We start from the raw sequence: 21,530 nt of genomic DNA, 5'->3' as shown, positions 1-21,530 counted from the left end.
GGGATGGAAGGAAACATTAAGAAATATGCCTTTAAATATAACAAAAGTAATTCTCAAGTTTTGGAAGGTGTGAGCTCAACAATGATGTTTAAAAAGATAAGCTGCTATGGAAGGCTTGCATATGAATTGTAACAGACCTATATCTCGGCATATGGAAAAATTGTGCATGCACAAATTTCATTTGATTTAGGAAACTACCGGATAGACCATCATTTGGCTGGGAAGGACTCCCAAGTGTCTTGCTAATAAAGAATTACAACTTGTCTGGAGAATACCGAAGAAAGCAAAACCTTCTTGGCTATTTAGTTCTCAGATATAATAAGACGGTTGTAAGAATCTGGATTTACTCAAAGGTACCAAACTATCTTGCAGGCTCAAATAATCATGCAGGAGACTCCTTTACATGATGTTTATGATGCCAGGGATTGGAGGGACTGCAATGGTTGAAACACTAGCTTATTTTACTATAGAAACATAGAAGTTATGTGGTCTCTTTCTCAAGCCCTGCTTCTGAGATAATTAGCTTTCCTATTCTGCTTGCCTGTACAAGATGAATGACAAATTTAGAAGAACGAACTCCATCTGGTTTAAGAGTCTCTCCTACAAACACCAGTTTTCACGTTTCCTGAAAAAATGAGGAAGCAGGCTCCTTCAAAAGTAGTAGTTGTTGCTAATATAATAGTTATACTCTGCTTTTATTAATCAATAGGGATATGAATAAATGAGATCAGGTTTTAGGACTCACAACTTGAGTTAATACTACTCCTAAATTATAGTCAGCAGTGTTTTCTTGTATGATAATATTTTAGACGTTTGGATATACTGGGGTGTGAGTGTTTAAGGCACTTTATGATTTCCAAATCTTTCCTGAACAGCTCATATCCAGACCAGCTCTGTCCCTTTCTTTATCACATCCTTAGAAAGGGATATTAATTTTAAATCCTTAATCAGCAATGAAACTGGCATATATTATTTAAAAAAAAAAAAAAAACCCAAAATTCAGTGGCAGATCTTACCAAATAGCATTTTTCAAATTTAAAGCTGGTGTTGACAGCTCTGGAACCGCTTTTATATACTGCTCTTGTTGGTCTGTGTTTCCTAAAACAGTGTTTTCTGAGTATATTTTTACAACTGAATTTATTAAATTTCTGCAAAGTTCATTAAAATGGTAGCAGAGCATTGAATATCCCCAAAGATATGATCAAACATGCAAAACATACATCCAGTCTGAGGGACTGCTTTCTATTTATTACCTGGTCATCTTCACAAAATACATCTCTCAAGTTCAGCTTCACAGATATTTTAGCAGCATGTTGGCAGACAGATAGCTCAAAGTTATCTTTTTCTATGCTAATCTTACCTAATTTCTGAGAACCAGCATAGTGTCTGTGAGTCATTTCTTTTGCTAACAAAGTATAAATGGAGCCTGAAGGCTGAGGGCCATATAAAGTACTGAAATGCATTTCCAGAGAGATATCTGAATGAAATATCAATTCTTGAATGCTCTGAGCTTTGGCTCTGACAGGGAATAGATATCCACTTCTCAACTTAAATCAGTGGCACAACTATACATTCTGTACGCATGCAACATTCACCTCCCTCTGTTAAATATATCTTGACAACCTTTGTTGGTAATACTAGGTACTTATTTTCTAAACCGGACATAAACAGCACAATTTGACTCTAAGGCTGTAATGAGCCTCATGTCGCTCCAACTAAACACACTGCTGGAGGCAAAAATCAGAACTGAATGTAATTAATCCCTGATTCAAAAGAACAAGAGAATTTACAAGGGCAGCTACTCAACTCCCAGCATGATTAGGAATGGGGGGTAAGTGGCTCAGACCAAACACAAGGTTTCTAGATTTTTGCTGATTACCTGATGGAAGATGGAGAAACTATCTGGGATACTGTGTAAACTCTCTTCCTCTTCTCAAATAGTATTTCATTAAATCAATGTCAGCACTAATGCACAGTAATGGTATTTTGCAGACACTGAGGATGGTTCCACTTGGATCAAGAAGTCTTTGGTTTCTTTGCTTGGCCCTTGCTTCAAATGCTGCCTCTGCATAAAGAGCTGCCATTTCATATCCAGGCCCAGCTCACAGTATTTCTGCTGTGCATCATAGTACTGTGCACTGATCTATCTGATTTTTATAAACATATCTTCCACCATTTGCACTAATCTAGGTCTCTAAAAATTATATCTGTCTTCTTCAGTGGTTCTTCAAAACCTTCTCTAACAAAGGGAATGCTAAAGCGACTTCTCCAGACAGATTAATCACCCCTGCCACTTTGGCATCATCTATATTGTAAAATGATGGTATTACCAGAAATTACGATAAGCATTCCTTTCCAAAATCGTGAAAGCAGGGACATTCCTATTAAGCTACTCTGGTATGGGAAGTTCTGTTCCCAAGAAGGAACCATTAAGGGAGCTGCTGAAGCTCCAAAAGAAGTTGAGAGAGCAACTGGGATGATACCAGCATATCAAGTGTTAGTATCCACTTCAGTCTGAAATACCCCTTATGGCTCCTGTAGCAATTCCAACTTATTCTGTAGTGCTTGTGTCCTTTATGCTGTAGAGTCACTAGCAGAGAAGCATCTCTGCTAGTGACTCTGCTAAAACTGTAGCAAGTGCCGGAAACCCAGGTACATTACAGAGGTAATAGCTGGTGAAACAGGACTAAAAATTATTAAGTGTGCCAAAGACTACGTGACAGCTATCTCACTGTAATAACAAGAAAACATAAGTATCATTTAGGAAGGCCATCTCAGGAACGCACACAAAATCTCTCCTTTGTAGACCTTGCCTAGATACAACAATACCTGTTGACTATGGGACATGACTGTTATTCTTTGTATCAGCTGTATTAGTTTTAAGTTTCAAAGCGGGTAAGTGCTTGTTCCTTACAGTATTTGGTAGATGTTAAAGGTCTTCACATTTAAATCAAGTACCTAGGGAAAGATAACTTTCACTGAAGTCATTCATAGCCTGCAGTGGAAAAATTAGCATTTGGCATTTCAAAACAGTCTACGTTACTTACAAACCCATTTTTATTAACTTTGAAAGCTCTAGCAGTTGAGGCTTTATTAACAGCATTAAATATGCATTACTTCAGTCTCTATTATTTTGTGCCACTGTAAGCTATCCCCACTGTAAGCCTTCTAAAAACCAGCAGACCACCAGCAATATGGTCTAAATTCAGCAGTGCAAGATGCCTGTCATATTCCACGTTGGAAGACAGACTTTGTTGTTCAGTTAATAAAAAGAGCTGCAACATACTGTTTCCATAAGTCAAGCAACAGGAAATATATAAGGCATTATTTTCAGAGCAGAATAATCCCATAAAGGGACTTTTTTTTTTTTTAAAAAAAGAATGTATACATTTTATTAGATTTAAATTAAACGGAGTTCTTCAGAAGTTTAGCCTGTATTTTTGGACTTTTATTCTAATAATCATGAAGAGAGTGTAAAGCTACATATTGTGCTAGTATAAGGAGTTAAAGGAGCTTAAGCTACCTCATAAAACATCCTAACTTTTAGTACAGCAGTTTATTTAAAATATGTTTTTCCAAGGTTTTGAGGTGATGATCTTTTTGTGATAACTGATTCTTGCATCTCAAAGTGATGTATTCTGATTACTACTCTATAGTATATGGACACAAACATTGTATAATACAATAAGAAGCTATCACATCTTAAAAGTGTTAACTGTATGCTGGTATAAATACTGTCTTTCAAGGAATTAATAGTTATTATGAATTGGTTGGCTGAGAGGAACATGCAGCCTTATCTTTTTAATAGCACTTGCAAAAACCACAGCGCAACAAATCCACCTTCCAGAGTGCCCAGGGATTCCAAAGTTGATGTTTCATTCTGTGTTTTTTTTAAATATACTTTTACTATTCTTTGAAGTCAAAACGTTCAAAGGCAGAAGCAAAGAATTTCCTTTCAGAGCCATCATGAGACTGTTCACTACCTACAGCACAAACTATTTGCCCTCATTTAACCTCACGCTACATATGTCTGAATAGGGGCAAAGCATATCCTAATGCTCAGACGCATCTCTGCCTGCTCCAAACAGCCAGGTAGCGTGCAATAGATTGCAATCTGTATATGGTGGGTTTTGTCCGTAGACTCAGCTGTTTGTGTATGTGTCCTTGTGTACGGCTTTTCTGGGCTGCTGCGCACAGGTGGTGGGAGAAGTGTTTCCAGATGCAGTGCTGGCTTCCACTGGTTAATGCACTGTTTTGCTTTCAAGGTCTTTCATTTACTCAATGCTCCCCAGAATGCCTGGGCATAACTTGATTAACAAACTCGATTGGTATGAAAATCGCCACAGCATATATTAAATGCCCCAAAACCTGACTGATAGCTTCAGAATGAAACTGTAACTAGACGATGAACATCAAGCAGGTATGTTTCTGACACTTCCCAGTAGTGATCAGTTCTCGCCCTCGGCCAGTTAACAATGTTAATCAATGTCATGGGAAAAAATAGAAACTCATTACTGAAGATTTGCAGCTGACAAATATTTTTGAATGGTAAACCATCATAACACAGCAATCTGAGCTCCACAGTCAAGTGCATGAGCAAAGAACGTATAATTTGTTACGACACTTAAAACAAATAATTTAGAAACAAAAAGGTAGGTCAAATTTTGGATGGGCGCTCTCTATGCTAGGAATTACGTGGAGGTGCCTGAACACAGTTACGGTACATTGGCTGACGTGCCTAATATGAACCTTGCAAGTCTAAATGGGAATATCAAGTAGGAGTAGAGATCGCATTACCTCTCCTTTTGGCAGTGGTGCAACTGCTACTAGAATACTGTGTCCTTGGTGGTCAGACAAGATTACAAAATGATCCCTTCTGGCATTATAATCTGTGTATCTATAATCTATGAATTAGAATGGCAGCTACAATATAACAATTTGGGGAAGTCTGGATCTGAAAACGCATTCTATGATTCATGGGCACCTCTTTTAATAATACATATCTCAGCACTACTAATTCTACCAGCCGTCAAAGTAAAGCAGTTTGTCATTTAACTGCATCTGCGACCAAATAGCTTTTATTATACGATGAAACATACTACAAAATATTTCCATCTTCTTATCGAGATTCAGCATTTTTCCTGCATTTATAGTATTTCATACTTGATTTTGAATAAATGAGAAAGAACACCATTAAATAAGTTTTCCTCTTTCTTCTTTTGTTTTACAATTTAATTAATGATGGCGACTTTACATTAGTAATTTCCTGGAATTAACTGGAATAAATGTAGCTAAAGTGTTGTCAGCATAACTGGCTTTTACATGAATTTTAGAGTAGTGTAAATCTATCGACTTTCATGGTATTTTTCTTATTTATACCACTGTAAGTCAATTTAGACTGTCTCTAATACAGAAAAAATATAATGCATTAAGTGCTTTGAACACTCAGACCCTTACAAAAAAATCATGTGCTTATAAAAGCTTTTGTTAGAAGACTGCAAATGCTGCACCTGCCTGCACAATTAGAGTAAGGCTGCCTGCACTTACTCTAATTCCCTTCGCTAGAAGTTTTTCTTACCTAATTTTTTTCCAGTTTAAATATGACCTGTAGCCCCCAACTCAATTCAAAGAAACTGATTTTTTTTTAAATCCCAAATCATTGGAAAGAGCAGGTTAGGGAATAATCAGAAGTATACTTAGAGTAGAAGAACTATGGGAGCAGTGATTTTTAGAACTACAGCAGCGACAAGAAGTGGAGCGAGCTGCAAGTATTTACCTCCTGATACAGATCAGCTGAATCTAGTTTGTCTCACTCTTTAAGGAATATATTTGCAATATTAGTTCTGAACAGGAACAACTCTGTATAAAACAGATATGTCCAATTCTCATATCTGTTCAGCTGTGTCCCTGCTGTGTGCTTTCTCCACTGTCTAAAAAAAAAAAAAACTAACAAAATCCGCCTTACTAATTACAATACTGATCTTTTCAGAAACTCTTAATTTCCATGAAAAGAGACCTTATACAGCCTAATGAGATGATTACTATGATTATAAATACAATGACTCCTCAGAAGAGCTGAGCAAAGTCTTTGACCTTTTAAAGAAATACACAAAGTATTTCTAATGTAAAAACCTAAGCTGTAAATCAGTCATTGTTTGCACTAGTAATGTAATACTATTAAAAATAAAAAGGGGCTCTAACATCTATGCAGATCTAGATCTTCCTAAATATCTGAAAAATGCAACTGGAAAAGCCACTTTTAATTCCACTTTGGTTGTAAGCAGCAGTCAGTGTGGGCAGACTAGACATCCCTAACGTTTAGTTATTTTCTGTCAAGCTGAACGTAAGTTTTTGTCAAACCATGTAAAAATTCTACTATAAGAAACCACTACAACAATAAAACACCCTTTGAACTCCAGTAGATGATGTCAAGAAAACAATTCATTCAAAGTATATTGATACAAAATGCTATACTGGACAAAGCCTTGTGATTAAGGTTAGTAGAATCCCTAAAATAAAGGAAGTCAAACAAAAACAGCCTACAGATGTTAGCTCATCTTTAGTCCTCTCTTCTGAAGAAGTGTAGCCATGTCCCTGTGGGAAGTAATATGATCCAAGGATACGAACATAACTTTTCTTATATCTGTAAACAAGTTTGTGACAAACAAGTTAGCTTGTGAGTTACAGAAGGAATGAAACAGATGTCATTTGACCTTAATTTTCAGCTGTTTTCTTTTGATGCTTATATAGGATAATAAATTCATCAGGTTTTATAAAGAGGATTGGAAATTAAGCTTGCTTTCTTATGGAGATTTGGAAACCTTAAACCTGACCTTCTCATACAGTATTTATAATCCTGGTGGTCCTGAGATGATCTTGCTGATACCCAAAGGAGAGGCTAGTTTAAAATAGCAATCAATGTCACCATGTGGTTCTAAATCCTAAAATGATACAGTGTAGCATGCAAGTACCTATGAGCAAAATGAAAATACAATTTAGGGTAAGTTATCTAACAAGTGACAGACTGCTACAGAAGAGTTTCAATTTGGAAGGGGTAGATTTCTTCATTGTAGCTAAAGAAACCAATGCTCGTGCCTAACAAACCACCTTCCTTCTGCACTGAATAGTAAAATAAAATCTACTGGCTTATTCGCAGAGAGGCTTAAACAATTATTTACAAAACAATGTGTCCCTATAATCTTGTTTGCATGTGCATACATGTTCATCGACAAAAAATTACAGAAAAACAAAAACAACAGTCCTGTAGTCACCGCACACTGATGACTCCAGGGTCATCAGTCTCTTCAGTGCAGATCATAAGCACCAAACAATTAGGAAACGAAAGTGTTTATATGTGCAGAAAGAAGTTATACTAAACATTATGGCCAAATGTCACCTAAAGGTGAAAAGCACGTGATACATATGCAGACACACACAAAAAAATAGTAGCCTACAGTCCCCTGCAGCTCCATACGCTCAGGACAGAAAACTGCCCTCGTTTAATCCCAGTTGCAAACAGTGCCAATAGCCCAAGATCAATAGGGACAGTCACACCAACGTGTGCCTGCTTTACCCTACTACGGCAGCTGTGTCACAGAGGAATAAAGGAAGCTTTCCTACCTCCTATCTTCACCACAGAAGAAAAAATGATCTTGCCTGGTATTTCTGCAGTGTTTGATTTGCATGATTTGAACATTTGCCCACTGTATATTCCTTCACATTGCTCAAAGTACCATTTCTAGTATCTATGGTATTTATTACAAATCCATTAATCAAGGAAATCACTGCTGCATACTATTGCCAATTTCCTTATCGGTATCTTACGGGTTTGGCACATCCTTTCCCTCTTTCCTAGATTATTCTCTAGTTTTGCAATGATGTTTCAGATACAAAACTTTTAGGCTTTTCTTACTGATTAACCTTTCTTAATCTTATTTGTTAACATTCACGGCCCTGAGAAAATCAGTCATTCAACATCCTTGGTATACAATGATTTGGTTAAGTCTCTCCTGTCCAAATGACTGCAAGCTACTCCATCACAAATCATCTTAACAGAAACATTTTTCTGTTACTTGCTTCAATCATCTCAGCTTTTCTTCAGCATTAACATCAATTACCACTTTTGTCCTTCTGTCTAAAGAAGAGATGACCTCTTTATAGAGCTGAAGCCATTCTTAACTTGAAAGCAAACGGATGGTTACAGATACTTTTTCTAATGCTCCCTTTATATTAAGGGAAAAATAAAAGCACATTCAGTATTAGGTTTGTTAAGATATAAAGACCTCTTCCAGCTTCTCATCTAACAGCTATTCTAATTGCAATCACAGTCTTATAATTTGGCACTTCTTCTTCAATGCCAGTTCTTAAGGGAACGTTGATATATCAGGCAGATTGTTTCCAGACTTTCAGAGGCTGGAAGTGTTACGTGTCTAACACATCTAGTGTTGGCATAGACAGAACTAGAACAGCAGTGCCAAGCGAAGGCTTGAAAAAAATCTTAAACTCTCTTGGACTAGTCCACTGCTGCTGAATCACTGTTACTGCTTCCAATACGAAATGAAGGCAAGACATGCATTTCTGCTGCAACTATTTTGCCAATCTATAACTGAAATCATCATTACATTTGGTGGGTTTGATTATCACAGGGTCTCTACCATGAGTTTAGTAGCAGTATTTTTGGTACCTTACACACTGAGCTTTTGGAAAATGTTTCTCTCTTTCCTGCCCTTCAAAAATCTTTACAGAAATTTTTATGGGGCATTTTCCTCCAACGTCTTTGGATGTTTTGTTGGAAAATAAAACAAAAATTTAAGAAGTCCTTTTCTGCACAAGAAAACTTCATCAGGAAGGGCAGAATTGTTTACCCTCTTTACCCTTCATTAAAACAGGAACTCTTAGGCATTCCTGTTATGCATCTTATAAGAGTGTCTCATAAGTCATTTCCCACTCTTTGCAAGGATGCATAGCACTTCTCACACCATTTATGGCAACGCATACTATTTCCTGTCCCAATCATGCAAAGCGCGTACAGCAAATATCTCCAGAGGAAAATTATTAAGAATGTGTTTTACGCAATTCCAGCTTCCCTTAAGGAAGCAGCTAGAACTGTACGACCAACTAGCTGTCTTCAGTTATCTGTGAACAGTATGCTAAGCTATTATACCAGTTTTGTGTATGATTTCCTTGGGAACAGATCAAGTTTAAGAGGTGCCTCTACAGGTCCGTCACCTTGCTCATGCTTTAAATCAATCAGATCTGTGAAATTATCTGGTTAAAAAGAGAGGTAGACAAACAAAACCTGCTACAAGCTCTAGTCTTGAAGGTAGCCACAGAAGAAAGTAACTTCTGACATAGGGCAGTGAAGTGAGAAAAGAATGGCTGGAATGAGAGCTATCACCCAAGAAATCAGTATCTGAAACCACATTTTGAACAAGGCCAAGCCTCTTCATTAATTTGATTCTATGTATCCAAATTATTTAAACTTACATTAGGACTTCTTGTTTTATGACAATATGATAGAGTATACAGAAGACGTCAACTGCCCTTTTTAGGCCCGATATCCAAGCAGTTAAGAGCCTTACACACACACCCCTCTGTATTCAAGCATTTTCAGGTAAATCCTTCGATTGTATCCTTCCCTGAAAGCATACTAGGGATTTAAAGTATTGCCTAGGGGCATAGAACTGTCGCATTTGTCCAAGAGGCCACAATAAGGAAAAAATATTAGCCTCTTTATCTTTCTGTTTCTGAATGTCTTTGCTGGGTGAAAGTAAAACTTAGAGAGAAAACGTTTTGGTTGTTCTCCACTAATAGGAACCTAACTTCAATAAACACAGTCAGTTACCTAGCCATCGTAAAACATCTGCAGTTATTCATTTATTTAAAAGTATCTTTTCTGAGTGTTTATGTGGGTATGTGTCCCTGTATCTGGTAATTCAATGAAAATAGCCTGAAAAAAAAGTTTTGCTTTGCATAATCTATGAGACTATATGAACAAAGATCTTTTATCCTTATTGAAATAACCACTTAAAAAGAACGCTTGATTTTGAAGAATACACAGGTGAACCACTAGCCCCACTGAAATCAATTACTTTGCAAGAAGTTAAAAATTTAATCTAAACATGAAGTTAAATATTTCAGTTTCTCCAATATTAAAAATGAAATTAATTATGGGACACAATGCAAGTATTGAGAAAGACTGACACATGATGAACAATTTGAGACTCTTCTATTCATGTGAAATTAAATTTTGAAAATATAGTAAAATTAGAGGCCAGGATTTTAATGTAGAATTTTCTTTACTTAACACTTTTGGAAGCTTTCCCTGCACCTGCAAAAGATCCTTAGTCCTATTTACCTGCTTGCCTTTCTTTACAGTATCCTGGGAAATACCATTTCATTTCCTCCATTTCAATCTAGCTGTCAGACTCACTAAATCCATATGCTAGAAATACTTGAGAAATGTTTAATAAAAATTACACTTCCTTTCATAAAAATATTGGTGACTTTTTTGTTTTAGAATTTTTTTTTTTTGAAATTCAGATTTGGTTCTGAATTTTAATTCTATTTAGAATAGGAAGAGAGGCTCTGAAAAATGTTAGACCAAAGGGTATCCTACTGGGATGAAGGATTACTACAGTTGAGACATTGTTTTAAAAAACATAAACAAACATCCCTCCTTTTAGTCATTCATTTTCTAGCATTCCATTTTATTTTGCTAAGGACTAAATAAGAAGTGTAGCTGTTGAACACCATTTCCATAACCATCTTAAAAAAATGAAGCGGACGAAACATCAGGAAATAATCTAGTCAATCATCGTAATTAATACAAAAACAATTCCTGATGGAACTCTTTCTGACATTTTCTCTAAAGCCTCTAACAATGAGACTTTCAGTGGTTCTTGTTTAAGCAATTCTAATTTTAATACATATTCACTAATGCAATTACAAACTATTAAAAAAGTCCCGCTCAAATTGATTATCAGTCACCTACTGTTATCACACTGAAAGAACAGTAGCTATGACTTTTCAAGTTCTCTGGTATATGCATACCTTTACTTTGTTAAAACTCAGATGGGTCTGCTTAAAAGTAAAATTACATAGTGTTATCTACTTGCATGATTGGCTTCCAAAATATGAAATACTTGATAAACAGAGATAAAAAGCACTTTAATATTTGTTATTGCCAAACATGAAAAAAATAAAGAAAAAAGTCAAAGTTGATTTGATCAAAATGTTTAATTTGACTAAAGATATTTAAATGTAAGCAATAAGTTTTTACAATACATAATTAAAATGACATCTTTTTACAAAGCATCCTTTAAGTCGCCAGATGTGTGAAAAATGCACAGAAATATTCTAACACAAGATTATTTTTCACTTAAGCCATGTGATTTTTGCCCCTCAGAAATAAGTCAGTGTTTCCATTTCCTTTTTCAAAGGTTTTACATTCTTCCCTAAACTCTAACCCTGAAAACACTTCTGTTAAATCAATGCATTAACAATCCTACTGTAATCTCACGTATGTGTTCTGGGTGCAGGTGATCGAGCGTGCGTCTCTGTGAACGCTATTCTGAAGAGTCCCGAGCTCTTCTAGACCCACCTGTGTTCCATCCATCCCATGTCTCAGCAGTAGGCTACAGAAGCCTGATCTAGATGTGCCTGGAAGCATGTTAAGCCATCAAATGTCGTACTAACAACACGCTATCCCTTCCGGCACGCTCAGTCCCGTATCCTTCAGAGGGTGTTCTGAGGCTGCACCTGGGCACCATGCTTGTCAGTTAAGTCTCTGGATGGACAGCAAATCTAATCTTGAAAGCAGCCTCGGGGCATCCCTCAGAAGATAATCTAAATAGAACCACTATGACTTCTTGCAGTAATCAACCCATTAGGAAGCATTTGCATGACTGGGGCCTATATGAAGTGTTTCTCCACAGCTTAAACTTTTCAATTCATTTGCGCCCACGAGTGACTATGAGACCTGGTTTAAATTCCTAGCCAAAAAAAAAAAAAAAAAGAAAAGTAGCTATAGTCCCCATAATACATATTCATTAGCTAACATTTGCAGGGAAATCTCTCCCCAAGGTGATTTCAAGATCTTGGGAGTTTAATGTTCCAAGTAAGAATACTTCCTCCACCTCCAAAATATTTCACTCATATGACAACATTTATTTACACACCATACTTAATTACATAAATATCCTCAGCTGCATCATCTCCAGTTCAAGGAGAACTAGAGCTTTTCACTAGCTGTCACGCATTTAAAAATAAATAATTAAGATACAATTTCATCGTACACACCAACTAAGCTCACAAAGTCTACCAAAACGTTTAGAGGGACAGTTAAAAGGCTTAATATTAGCTCTATTGGTCTAATAAGTTCATGATTAATGCTTGAAAACATACCATTTAGAAGTCATCACAAGCCTCTCCGATAGCCTTTTTATCTAGTTTGGTTTGTACTAAGCAAATAGATCGAAGCGTTTCAAGGATCCCTGCACTGTATTCAACCCTGAAGCAAAGCCAAGCAGTACGATCCCTGTTTTGGCCAGTTTAAATCTTGTACTTTTACCTAAGCGAGTGAAACGGAGAAGTGAGGTATGTGGCATTTTACCCCGATGTTTACCAGGAACTTCAGGGGGACAGAGCCGGCCTACGCGGGAAAGCCACAGCGGTGAAACTGCGCAAACCCCCACGAGCTTCAGGCGCGGCCGCTCGGCGAACCCGTTAATACCGCTCTTCCCGGCGTAACGGCCAAACCGCAGGAGCGGCCGCGGTCTGACGGCGGCCCGGCCCGGCCCGGGCAGGGCAGGAGGCGGCCCGGCTCCCGGCGGCAGGGGCAGGCCCCGGCCCGCTCTGCCGGCGGGGTCGGGTCGGGTCGGGTCAGGCCCCGGCCCGGCCCGGCCGCCATTTGACACCTGCTGCCGGCTCCGCCGCCCCGCCCCGCGCCGCCGCCGGAGCCGCCGCCGCCCCTCGGGATCTTGTGTCGCTTATCGCGAAGGGTCAGCTATTTATATTTATAGTTCGGGGCTTTTTCTTTCCGAGTGGCATTTACCGTGCAGACGGGAAGGGGGGGGGGGGAAGCGAGGGGCACAGCCCTTCCCCTGGGGCACGGTCGCACCGCAGCGCGGGCTGAGGGAGAGGGGGAAGGAGAGGCGACGCGGGGGAGGGACGAGGAGCCGGGCAGAGGGAGGGCAAGAGGGTGCGGGGCGAAAAACAAAAGGAAGGAGAAACGGTGAAGAAAGGCGGACGCAGGGGAACAGAAGGCGGGGGAGGAAGGAAAGGGAGAGCAACGCGGAGGGGCAGAAGGAGGGAGACTGCAGGGCTGAGGGGGGAAGCGGCCGGGCCGAGGGGAGAGCAGAATAAAGCAGGGGCGAGCGCGGAAAGCAGCAGCGCAAGGCGGGGAGCGGCGGGACTCGGCGGGCAGAGCCGGCCGCGGCCCGGCACCCACCTGGCACCGGCACACAATGTCGGACTCGGTGGCCAGCAGGTCGACCACCTTGCCCTTGCCTTCGTCCCCCCACTGCGCCCCCAGCACCACGGTCACTTTGTTACCGCCCGGCTCGCTGCGCGCCCGCTTGAGCCCGCCGCCGGCGCCGGGGTGGCTGGTGCGGTCGTTGGACGCCCGGGTGCCCGACATGGTGGTGGTGGTGGTGGTGGTGGTGGTGGGAGGGTGGCTGGAGCTGGAGCCGCCGCGCCGAGCCGAGCCGAGCCCCGCCGCCGGCCTTTAACGGCGCCGCCCGCCCGCCCCGCCGCGCGCTGACGGGCGGGTCCGGCTGTCCCGGCCCGGCCGCCGCCCCGTGTGTCACGGTGACACACGCGCGCGCGCGCGCACACACACACACACGGGCTGTGTCACTGTGACACACACACACACACACAATGTCACCGTGACACACACGTGCACGTGCACACACACACGCGCACAGTGTCACCATGACACACACACGCATGCACACACACAGAGACACACACAGACACACACACGGGCTGTCACTGTGACACACACGCACACACACACTGTCACTGTGACACACAAGCGCACGCGCACACACACGGGCTGTGTCACCGTGACACACACACACACGTGTGCACACACACACAGACACATGGGCTGTGTCACTGTGACACACACACACACACACACACACACACACACACACACACGGGCTGTGTCACTGTGACACACACGCTCACACACACGCACGCACAATGTCACCGTGACATGCACACACACACACGCACGCACGCACAATGTCACTGTGACACACGCGTGCGCACACACACAGAGACACATGGACTGTGTCACTGTGACACACACAGACACACAGACACACAGGCTGTGTCAGTGCAGGACACACACACGGGCTGTATCACTGACACAGACACATGGGCTGTGTCACTGTAACACAGACACACACACTGTGTCACTGTGACACACACACAGAGGCTAAGTCACTGTCACTGCAGGGCATACACACACACAGGCTGTGTCACTGTGAGACACAAACACACACAGACTATGTCACGACAGGATACACACACACAAGGGCTGTGTCACTGTGTCACTGCAGGACATACACAGAAACACGCACAGGCTATGTCACTGACACACACACACGGGCTGTGTCACTGCGACACAGGCCAGGTCACTGACACTCAGGCACACATGGGCTATGTCACTAGCACATGGGCTGTGTCACTGTGACACACAAGCACATACACAGGCTGTGTCACTGCAGGACATGGACACACACACATGAGCTGTGTCACTGTCACACACACTGGCTGCATCACTGCAGAGACAGGCAGAGGCACATGGGCTGTGACTGACACACACACGCACACCGCTGTGTCACTGTGAGACAGACATACAAGTCTGAGGCACTTGGGCCTGTGGCACAGCAAGACACGCACGCACATACACTGGTCTGAGGTGTGTGACTTTGTCGCTGAGACACACTGTGGTCTGAGGCACAAGGGTTGTGCCACTGCGACATGCACACACACACACACACACACACACACACACGCAGAGGTCGGAGGCACATGGGCTGCGTCACTGATGCACACACACACACAGGCCTGAGGCACAAGGGCTGTGTCACTGAGGCAGACACACGTGGTCCTGAGGTGCACATGACCATACCACTGTGACACACATACAGGCAGCGCTGAGGCATGTGTGACTGTGTCACTGTGAGACAGACGGACAGAGACATGTGCACACACAGGGTGGTTGGAGGAACATAACCATGTGTCACTGTGAGATGGACCCGCACACACTGCTCGGAGGAACCTGAGCCTGTGTCACCATGGGGGACACACACTACTCTGAGGAACCCAGGTCTTCATCACCATGACATGGACACAAACATATCTGAGGCGCCCTGGTCTGTGGCATGGCAGGACAAACAAGCGCTGGGCTGAGGCACGTGGGGGCGATGCGACTGTGAGACAGACACAAACAGTCCTGAGGCGTGTGTGACTGTGCCGTCGCAAAACAGACACCGACACTGGTCTGAGGAACGTGGGCCTGTGTCACTGCAAGACGGACTTGGTCTGAGGCGTGTGGGACAGTCCCTGTGAGACACGCACACACACACAAATTGCACACACAGAGTAGCCTGACACATGCACACACACACAGAGTATGGTGCAGTGCACAAGACTATCAGTGGGAGAAAGACGGGCACACAGACTACTCCAACATATGTGGGACTGCAGCCCTGAGACACAAGCACACGCACCCTGACCTGAGAAACATCTACTGTGACTTTGACTTTGTCAGTCACACACGCTAGCCTAAAATATCCATAGGACTGTGGTTACCAAACAGGCACATACCCTGCCCTGGTGGCCTGAGACACCTGAGACTGTGTTTTGATGAGATACACACATACACTCACATGCTGACCTGAAAAACACATGACTGTCACTGTGAGACAAATAAACAAACTAGCTGTAGATTAGGGACTGCTACTCTATTAGGTATCTACAACAGAGAAGGAGATGACATTGATGTACATGTCAACTGTGTCAGTATAAATGTGTAAGGAAGAAATACAACCGGTCGAGACTAATTGAATACACTGCTGCCAAAGAGGACAGAGCACAGGCTGCACTGCCGCCTCGTGCACATGGTCCTTTATCAGCTGAGTGTAGGTGCTGGACATGGTGAAACCAAGTACTGATCAGCCTTGAGCACACACGACTGCCTGAGTGTGTCCAGGCAAGCAGACAGGCCACGTTACAGCTTCAGGCACAAGGAATCACCGACCACCGTTCCTGCACCGATCACACCAAATGCATCGGATTTCCAACACGAGCAAGTGACAGACCTGCAGCGTTTTCAAATGTCTCTCCCTGTGGCATTTCCGCTGCATTTTCCACTGTGATTCAGAAGAGATGATACCATAATATACATGAGATCACAGAAATAGACTGGAGATGCAAGAGTCAAAATGCAGAAAAGTACTGATACAATCTGCTTGTTTGGCATAAGGATGAAAGGAAAGTACTGGAACGCTTGTATGCACATCTGAGAAACAAAAATATGACGTAACAGCATGTGTAGCCCATTTCAAGCACGTATGTGTGTGTGCTGTGTGTGTGTGCTGATACGCGTATACACAGGCATACACACATACATGAAAATACACATGGGTGAGTTTGTGTATATGCACGTATAGAAACATCGCAGACTTCAGCACCTTGTAAGCATGCGTGGTGGCAACCAGAAGAAACACTGATTTCTAGCATTTGCAGTATTTCCTGTAGGAAAAGAAGATAGCTAAGATTTAACACTGTACACTCCAGCTGAGTATTTGGCAGTGATTGGTGGAGGTGATAAACATGGATCAGAAGACCACAAGGGAGCTCCTGATGTTTAAGTCTTGTTTTCCCTGCAACTGCAGTCAACTAAATCGTGTAGCACCTCATTATTCCTACTGAATAACTGTCCTGGACCTGTCCTAGTTAGAAACCTCCACTAATTGCCAGCCTAAATGTATTTTTGGCCAATTTCTATCCCTATGATCTGTGCTGACATTGCCGTTTATTTCAAATACTTCTTCTGCTTTTCCCATGTATGTATTTATAGAATGAATTTACAGAATGAAGCCAGTTTCAGACTTCATTGTGCTGGTCTGGACAAGTTAAGCTTTTTCAGTCTTCTCTAAAACAGGTTCTCAAATCCCTGCTCGTTCTCATCCACCTTTCCTGTACCTCTTCTGAACTCAGTTCATGTTTCTTGAGTACAGGGGCCTAAACTGTGCTCCATATTCCACATAAAGTTCCCCAGTACCCTATACACTGGAATTAGTGTATTCTCCTTTCAGCTGGAAATATCTCACCTAAGACATTTTTGGGCTTGTCAAGTTATATACGTGATGAAAGACAGCTCCTTTCCCACACTTTTCTACCGCACTGCTGGTATCTCACACATTGAAATACTGCTTCCTCTTTCTGCCATTAACACTTCACATGCAAGACACAGCTCCTTGGCATTTCACATATATATTCAAAACCAGATGCCACATGTGATTTAACATGGCCTGAAATACAAGCCTTCGGCTCGGGTTTCAGAGTTCTGCATTGTAGAATTTTAACCTTTTCTTTTATTCTGGCCATTATTTCAGTAGTCAGGATAGAGGCTTACTGTGAAGTCTTTCAAGACATTTGGTTCCTGTGATCTAATATGCACCAAATACCTGGCCCCAACTCCTTAAGCATAGGCTTTACCCCAAACTCCTTGGGATTCTCACCTGAGCACAGGTCAGCTTAGGATGGCCCAGCTTCCCAGACCAGCTGAGCTCGACCTTGTTCAATCTGACATGGGAACAGGCCATCACTGGCTGTATTTCTCTTCACAGCCATGCGCTGGCAGCTCAAAGACCTCATCTGATAAACTTCTGCACTGGTCCGTCAACTCATCAATCATTTACAGCCAGTGAGGTCCTGCTATGTAACAGAAATCCGTGTTAATGACTTTAACTTCTCTTTACCTCATATCTCACTCCCCTTTGTAATTATACTAACCCATATTCAGTACAACATTGAACGTCTTAATCAAGTCCATATCTCCGGTATTTGCTCTATCTAGATTGTTGGCAAAGAAAGCTTGTGCCAGAGGAAACTGTTTCTACTTTTGCTTGGCCCTTGTGTACTTTATTCATCTCAAGCGTTCGCTCACCTCCAGACTTAAATTCTTTCTTTCAAAATTTGCTCTAAAGTATTCCTTACTGTTACATCAAATCTTTTAGAATTGTTTTGTTTGATGACAAAATCATTTTGTCCACTAAATAACAAAAATTGTGTCATCTCATTGCAGAATAAGTATTTGTCAGATACTATATTTATGCTTATCTTTACAATCTGAAAACATGAGCATTGAGGATGGTAAAATGTAGCAATACTCTTAACTCAGTTCAGTCACACAAAAATTCCCTCTGAAACTGAAAGCTTGCAGTCAACTCCACACATCTAGAATATGAGAATGCCATTGCTGCAAGAAATAGCTATTATGGTACGTAGCATTGCCATTCTTGCATGGCTTTTGTCACTCATTACCATACTCTAGCACAGAGTCTATTAGCATAGAACACAAACCTTTTTCTGAACTAAGTTTATTTTTGTTCTTTTATTTGATGTTACTTTTTTGGTTATATTTCCGTCTGCCTTTTTTAAAACAATCCTGGCATGGTTATATGTAAATTGCCCTTTTTAAGGGCAGAATCTATCCTTTTTAACGTGAAATTACAATGTTTTCAGCTGTTTGTTCTTGATGGCTCTCAGCCGGTCACAAATTAATATTTTTCATATCACATCCTGAAAGTGACTGGCTTGGGTGAACATTTCCACACTTTTTTTTGTTCAAAGAAAGCTATCACTTCCCTCCTTTCAATCAACAAAAAGCAATCTAAAGTATCCTTTCTTTCCTTCTTATATTATTTTAGATTTAGCAAATTTAATAATAAACATTTACTGATGACACAGAATTTTATGCAGTTCTCTTCAGCACTGTATTTCTGAGATGTTCAGAAACTCCAGCAGATTTTCTTTCCAGTGCCAACAATATCAAATCTTCCATTTCCATAACCAGTTTCATATGAAAAAAATACTGAACACTTTAAAAGCAAACTAATCTGCCAAGGAAGCACAGCTCTGTATAAAAGTAGAAAACATGTAACTATGCAAAAAAAATAGTCTGAATTAATTGATGGTGTGTTTTATTCTTCTTCATACCCCAATTTAAAAACAAACTCGATTCTACTGAAATCAATGAATTAAAATCAATTTTAATGTTTGAGATGAAAGAAGTCAAATCTTCAGGGTAGATTTTGCTCAGTAAAAAGCAAACGCTTGACTTGTAAACTGACAGATACATGGGGTTAACAGCGAACTCATGCGGAGAGTGAAAGGTTGCAGGTATCCAGTCTGCCTGTCACCTATGAATCACCTGGTGCTGAGTACTGACGAGAGTGGGAATGAGCCACTTAGTAATTGGTGTCAGTATCTTACCACTGCTCCCTCTTCCTCAGAGCTCTTCTATTGAAAATAATCCACCTGACAATGCTCATCCTTTGCAACTTCACAGAAAAGCTTTCAGAGATGTGTCTTCTCGAATTAAAAAAAAAATGCAGTGCTTTTTACTTTAGGGCAACTAATATGAGCTAAATACACCCCACAGTCAAAACAATACACTTTAGATTTATTGCAGGATAAATTAACCAAAACCGTACTGTCAGAACTATGTTTTTACCAAAGATTAGTTTCTTCACAGCTTTGATAAAATTGATACAAAAGCATGTGAAAACCTCTACTCTGAGAGTAGTAATCAATGATTCATTTGGACAAGGTGCATGTGAAAAAAAACCACCAAGTCGTTCAAAATTTCTTACATCTTTTCATGAAAGACTAGAAGACTGCAGCAAAGGGTGTACTTACTGAGCGTGCAGATGGCACAAAGCTGGAAGCGACAAGAAACATGCTGGAGGCCGGGATTCCTTGAACGGGAGTCAAAATGTTGTATGGTTGGAAAAGAAGGCAAACATCACGCCAAGATGAATAAACAACCTATGAAACGTAACCTATAAAATACAGTAAGGAGTCCTTCTACTCTCCTCATCCCTGCTGAACCCCTAGGCTGGAGTACAGAATCCAGATTCGGCACTGCACTGCGAGGAAGATGAGATCCAATTGGAGAATATCCAGATGAAAGCCAGAGTACATGAACACAGGTCTGGAAAACAGGCCCTGTGATGAGCCGCTGAAAGGGCTGGGGTTGTTTAGTCTAGAAAAAGATGACCAAAAGTGATGCGATAACAGCTGCCAAATATGTAAAAGGCTGCTGCAAATTAAAAAAGAGTAACGTATTTTCTCTATTTATGGTGGACAGGATGCCATGAGAAAAAGGTTGTATCTTTTATTAGACTAACTGACTGATATGATACATGTGAATAAGCTTTAAGACATATAGACCTTTATCCAGGCTTGAAAGAGAAGCTGTGAATAAGACCAGCTTTGCTATAACGCTACCTCTAAGGTTATTTACAGTTTAGCACAGAAGCAGTATGTCTGGGGGGGCTGCTGGCATCCCTCTCGGTATCCTTGGATGTTTTAAGAACAGATTAGGCAAATGTGATTCAACATTAACCACTCTGACTTAAAACAGCTTTATTAACTGTGTAATTCCCAGTGCTGTCGGTCTTTTCTAAAGACTTACGCCTAAACACTCAAAAAGTACCTGTTTAGATCTCCAGCTCTAATACTTAGGTAACACTTATAAAGCTGATCAACTGCCACCTAATTCTGTAAGTTCTTACATTTTTTTGGATGGGCACATGCTATTTATCCCAGCTAGTCTGTCCTTACAGTTATACCTGAAAGCAAGGCTGCTAAAAATCAAGAACGTATTCAGAATCAGCACAGTAGGAGCAGTCACTTGGGATCTTACTTGTTAGTATGTGATTTAAAAAACACAACTAATAAGCCTCACAGATTCAGACACATTTGTTTAGCTCTGTTTACTAAGATGAATAAGTTCAAAACCAAAAAACATATTGGAGTTCAAATACAACGTGTTCCTATTTTAAGCAGTACTTCATTAACAACACTCAAGCTTCTATTTGAAGTTTCATATAATACTAAGTAAATCCTACATTAGAAGTTGTACTTGTCTATATTATACAGTTTTTAACCATTATTACATACTTTAAAAAAGCAAACCAAAGCTAAGCAATACGGCAGTAGCCCAGTAACCTCTTAGCAAAAAAACAATTGCTTCTTATTTCCTCATTGAACTAAGGAATTTTCTCTTTAACAGGCTGCTCTTGAAGACTTTCACTATTGCAAGATGAATGTATGCTGATGACATTTCATCATCTATCAGTTTGTTACTTACAGCCAGATGATTTAGTCCTGCGTAAATATAGACAGAATTTTGCCAAAGAAAAGCTCTTGTATTTAACCCTGAATAAATCAGCGTAAGAAACCGGTCTGGGGATCTGCTTTTGTGGTTGGTTTCTGTA

General features: G+C 40.9%; 1 protein-coding gene across 5 annotated transcripts in view; it reads right to left on the bottom strand.

Annotated features, from left to right (window-relative positions):
* Nucleotides 1-13,773, bottom strand: part of ADSS1 (adenylosuccinate synthase 1) — a 41,859-nt gene extending 28,086 nt beyond the window's left edge. For 3 of the 5 annotated variants that reach the window (XM_068947243.1, XM_068947244.1, XM_068947242.1), the window contains exon 1: nucleotides 13,451-13,744. In XM_068947243.1, the coding sequence (XP_068803344.1) occupies nucleotides 13,451-13,639 (189 nt within the window). In that variant the 5' untranslated portion in view covers nucleotides 13,640-13,744. Of the gene's footprint in view, nucleotides 1-13,450 lie in introns of all 5 variants that reach the window. The other 2 variants (XM_068947245.1, XM_068947246.1) reach the window with 2 other exon arrangements.
* Nucleotides 13,774-21,530: the final 7,757 nt, after the last annotated feature.

Source organism: Struthio camelus, chromosome 5 (genome assembly GCF_040807025.1).
Source record: "Struthio camelus isolate bStrCam1 chromosome 5, bStrCam1.hap1, whole genome shotgun sequence".
Taxonomy (NCBI): domain Eukaryota; kingdom Metazoa; phylum Chordata; class Aves; order Struthioniformes; family Struthionidae; genus Struthio; species Struthio camelus.
The sequence above is the reverse complement of the archived record's forward strand: the minus strand, read 5'-3'. Positions and strand labels throughout refer to the sequence as shown.